At 53.2% G+C, this 5,000-nt stretch overlaps 1 protein-coding gene across 6 annotated transcripts in view; it reads right to left on the bottom strand.

Annotated features, from left to right (window-relative positions):
• mtmr4 (myotubularin related protein 4) overlaps positions 1 to 5,000 on the bottom strand; it is a 127,467-nt gene that overhangs the window by 48,773 nt on the left and 73,694 nt on the right. For 5 of the 6 annotated variants that reach the window (XM_065023961.1, XM_065023960.1, XM_065023963.1 and 2 more), the window contains 2 exons: positions 4,171 to 4,337; positions 2,985 to 3,081 (listed from right to left, as the gene is read on the bottom strand). In XM_065023961.1, the coding sequence (XP_064880033.1) occupies positions 2,985 to 3,081; positions 4,171 to 4,337 (264 nt within the window). Of the gene's footprint in view, positions 1 to 2,984; positions 3,082 to 3,770; positions 3,810 to 4,170; positions 4,338 to 5,000 lie in introns of those variants that run through there. The other variant, XM_065023964.1, reaches the window with a different exon arrangement.

Below are 5,000 nucleotides of genomic sequence, written 5' to 3'. Positions count from 1 at the left end.
GCCATTTTAGGTGAGAGTGTATTAGAGAGAGGGGTGTTTCCCATTCTCAGATACCCAAAGTGAGATTGTTTCTAAGCATCGCTTGGAGAAATCAGAGATATTCAGGAGGCTCTCCCTCAACGCTCAACATCATAGCAAATATGTTTCTAATCTATTTTTGACGATAATCTATTCTGACAGCCCAATACAACACCATCTCCATGCCTCCTCTACTTTACAGGGCATTCAGAAAGTTTTCAGACCCCTTAATTTTCCCCCCACATTTTGTTACATTACAGCCTTATTCTAAAATGGATTAAATTGTTTTTCCCTCACCTGAAATCTCCACACAATAACCCATAACGACAAAGCGAAACCAGGTTTTTAGAAATGTTTGCGGATTTATAAAAATATAACTGAAATGAGACATTTACATAAGTTTTCAGACCCTTTACTCAGTACTTTGTTAGCGATTAAAGTCGCGAGTCTTTTTGGGTATGACGCTACAAGCTTGGCACATCTGAATTTGGGTATTTTGTCTTCTCAGAAAATCGTCTCAAGCTCTGTCAGGTTGGATGGGGAATGTTGCTGCACAGCCATTTTAAGGTCTCTACCAGAGATGTTCGATGGGGTTCAAGTCCGGGCTCTGGCTGGGCCACTCAAGGACATTCAGAGACTCCCTCCCTCCCTACGGTCCTCCCTCTCTCCCTACGGGTCTCCCTCTCTCTCTCCCTACTGTCCTCCCTCTCTCCCTACTGTCCTCCCTCTCTCTCTCCCTACTGTCCTCTCTCTCTCCCTACTGTCCTCCCTCTCTCTCTCCCTACTGTCCTCCCTCTCTCTCTCCCTACTGTCCTCCCTCTCTCTCTACTGTCCTCCCTCATTCTCTCCCTACTGTCCTCCCTCATTCTCTCCCTACTGTCCTCTCTCTCCCTCCCTCCCTACTGTCCTCTCTCTCCCTCCCTCCCTACTGTCCTCTCTCTCCCTCCCTCCCCTACTGTCCTCTCTCTCCCTCCCTCCCTCCCCCCTACTGTCCTCTCTCTCCCTCCCTCCCTCCCTCCTCCCCTCCTCTCTCCCCCTCCCTCCCTACTGTCCTCTCCTCCCTCCCTACTGTCCTCCTCCCTCCCTCCCTACTGTCCTCTCCCTTACAGTCCTCCTGCCCCCTACTGTCCTCCCTCCCTCCCCCCTACTGTCCTCTCTCCTCCCTCCCTACTGTCCTCCTCCCCTCCCCCTCCCTCCCCTCCTTCCTACTGTCCTCCCTCATCCTCCCCTCCCTCCCTACCTACTGTCCTCCCCCTCCCTCCCTCCCTACCTACTCTCCTCCCTCCTTCCCTCCCTCCTTCCCTCCCTACTGTCCTCCCTCCTTCCCTCCCTACTGTCCTCCCTCATTCTCTCCCTACTGTCCTCCCTCATTCTCTCCCTACTGTCCTCCCTCATTCCCTCCCTACTGTCCTCCCTCATTCTCTCCCTTACTGTCCTCCCTCATTCTCTCCCTACTGTCCTCTCTCTCCCTCCCTCCCTACTGTCCTCTCTCCCCTCCCTCCCTACTGTCCTCTCTCCCCTCCCTTCCTACTGTCCTCTCTCCCTCCCCCCTACTGTCCTCTCTCCCTCCCTCCCTACCTACTGTCCTCTCTCCCTCCCTCCCCTCCCTACCTACTGTCCTCTCTCCCTCCCTCCCTCCTACCTACTGTCCTCTCTCCCTCCCTCCCTACCTACTGTCCTCCCTCCTTCCCTCCCTACTGTCCTCCCTCCTTCCCTCCCTACTGTCCTCCCTCCTTCCCTCCCTACTGTCCTCCCTCCTTCCCTCCCTACTGTCCTCCCTCATTCCCTCCCTACTGTCCTCCCTCATTCTCTCCCTACTGTCCTCCCTCATTCTCTCCCTACTGTCCTCCCTCATTCTCTCCCTACTGTCCTCTCTCTCCCTACTGTCCTCTCTCTCCCTACTGTCCTCTCTCTCCCTCCCTCCCTACTGTCCTCTCTCTCCCTCCCTCCCTACTGTCCTCTCTCCCTCCCTCCCTACTGTCCTCTCTCTCCCTACTGTCCTCTCTCTCCCTACTGTCCTCTCTCTCCCCCTACTGTCCTCTCTCCCTCCCCCTACTGTCCTCTCTCCCTCCCCCTACTGTCCTCTCTCCCTCCCTCCCCCTACTGTCCTCTCTCCCTCCCTCCCCCCCTACTGTCCTCTCTCCCTCCCTACTGTCCTCTCTCCCTCCCTCCTCCCTACTGTCCTCTCTCCCTCCCTCCCTACCTACTGTCCTCTCTCCCTACTGCCCTCCCTACTGTCCTCCCTCCTTCCCTCCCTACTGTCCTCCCTCCTTCCCTCCCTACTGTCCTCCCTCCTTCCCTCCCTACTGTCCTCCCTCATTCTCTCCCTACTGTCCTCCCTCATTCTCTCCCTACTGTCCTCCCTCATTCTCTCCCTACTGTCCTCCCTCATTCTCTCCCTACTGTCCTCCCTCATTCTCTCCCTACTGTCCTCCCTCATTCTCTCCCCACTGTCCTCATTCTCTCCCTCTCTCCTCCCTCCTTCCCTCCCTCCCTCCTCCTCCTTCCCTCCCTCCCTCCCTCCTTCCCTCTCTCCTCCCTCCTTCCCTCCCTCCCTCTCTCCTTCCCTCCCTCCCTCTCTCCTCCCCTCCCTCCCTCCCTCCCACAGAGCTGTCACACAGATGATCAAGAGCGAAGTAATGACAGAGAGAGAAGAAGGTTTAAACACCGACTGGCACAGAAAATGCTGTTTGAAATGCTGAGTCACTCTCCCCATCCAGTCTGTTCCGCTAGTCTGGGACCGTTTGACAGCACAGACAGACGTGCCTGCTTAGGAGACTGTGGGCTGGCTAATGAAGGGGGTGGTGCTGTGTGTCGTACATGATGAGGCAGCAGTTTGATCATAACTCCTCCTGCTCCGCGTTGAGACTGGGGGGGCCATGTGTCTGTGTGTGTGTGTGTGTCAATGTGTGTGTGTGTGTGTGTGTCAATGTGTGTGTGTCAGTGTGTGTGTGTGTGTGTCGTACTTGTATTTGAGGTTGATGTCAGACATTCTCCAGGCGTTCTGCATGTCAAATCCCATCCTCTTAACCTCCATCTGCAGCCTCTGACGAACATGGTCACCTACACAGAGAGAAAGAGGACATGGTCACCTACACAGAGAGAGAAAGAGGACATGGTCACCTACACAGAGAGAGAAAGAGGACATGGTCACCTACACAAAGAGAGAAAGAGGACATGGTCACCTACACAGAGAGAGAAAGAGGACATGGTCACCTACACAGAGAGAGAAAGAGAACATGGTCACCTACACAGAGAGAGAAAGAGAACATGGTCACCTACACAGAGAGAGAAAGAGGACATGGTCACCTACACAGAGAGAGAAAGAGGACATGGTCACCTACACAGAGAGAGAAAGAGGACATGGTCACCTACACAGAGAGAGAAAGAGGACATGGTCACCTGTCACTGAGGGAAAGGGATGATGTGATATGAACACAAAGGGAACCAGAACCCTCAGTTCATTCATTCTTAAGCACAAAAATCGGTATATTCTCTGTGCTTTACTGTGTGTATCCGCAGGCACACACACACACACACACACACACACACACACACACACACACACACACACGCACGCACACACACGCACACACTTGTCTGTAAATATCTGTTTGTCTGTTGGGAGTGAAGTGATGAAGGCTATAAACAATTCAGTTCTCTGAGCCGTAAACTCAGAGACAGACAGACAGACCGAGACAGACAGAGACAGCCAGACAGAGACAGCCAGACAGTCTGTGCGTGACTCTGACCTGGTCTACAGAGGTGTAGATGCTGGTCCTAGTCATCAGACAGACAGACCGAGACAGACAGACAGACAGACAGTCTGTGCGTGACTCTGACCTGGTCTACAGAGGTGTAGATGCTGGTCCTCGTCATTAGACAGACAGACAGACAGACAGACCGAGACAGACAGACAGAGACAGCCAGACAGACAGTCTGTGCGTGACTCTGACCTGGTCTACAGAGGTGTAGATGCTGGTCCTCGTCATCAGACAGACAGACCGAGACAGACAGACAGACAGTCTGTGCGTGACTCTGACCTGGTCTACAGAGGTGTAGATGCTGGTCCTCGTCATCAGACAGACAGACAGACAGACAGACCGAGACAGACTGACAGAGACAGCCAGACAGTCTGTGCGTGACTCTGACCTGGTCTACAGAGGTGTAGATGCTGGTCCTCGTCATCAGTGCTGGTCCCCAGACACCAGGCGTGGTAGGCCAGGGCGAACAGATCCTCCAGCCTGCCAGGGTGGGCTATGGCCCGGTTCAGACGTCTCAGCCACTCCTGGCACTGCTTGAACGTGGAGAAGTGGCATCTGAGGAGATAACAGAACAACAACAAAAAGGACAGGAAGTCAGAGGATGGTCAGGACCTTTAAAAGCATTATCACGGTTTCACCACATTATCGACCATCGCGTGGAGCGGAAGACAGAAGTCTCCAGGAAAAAGAAAGCCAGAAGGGGTTTGGTTAATTATTAATAACTCATGGTGTGATTGTGACAACGTACTGGAAGTCCTTTTTTCCTTTTGTTCTCCCGCTCTGAAATACCTCACCATCAAAATGGCGACCGCATTACCTCCCGAGAGAATTTTCTTCAGTCATCATCACTGCCGAGTATATCTCCTCCCCCGTCCCCCGGAGCTAAAAACACCAGCATTACTGCCCTGTTGGAGCTAGAAACACCAGCATTACTGCCCTGTTGGAGCTAGAAACACCAGCATTACTGCCCTGTTGGAGCTAGAAACACCAGCATTACTGCCCTGCTGAAGCTAGAAACACCAGCATTACTGCCCTGCTGAAGCTAGAAACACCAGCATTACTGCCCTGTTGGAGCTAGAAACACCAGCATTACTGCCCTGCTGAAGCTAGAAACACCAGCATTACTGCCCTGCTGAAGCTAGAAACACCAGCATTACTGCCCTGTTGGAGCTAGAAACACCAGCATTACTGCCCTGTTGGAGCTAGAAACACCAGCAT

This window comes from Oncorhynchus nerka, linkage group LG10, assembly GCF_034236695.1.
Source record: "Oncorhynchus nerka isolate Pitt River linkage group LG10, Oner_Uvic_2.0, whole genome shotgun sequence".
Taxonomy (NCBI): domain Eukaryota; kingdom Metazoa; phylum Chordata; class Actinopteri; order Salmoniformes; family Salmonidae; genus Oncorhynchus; species Oncorhynchus nerka.
Note: the sequence above shows the minus strand (reverse complement) of the source record. Positions and strands in the feature narration are given on the sequence as shown.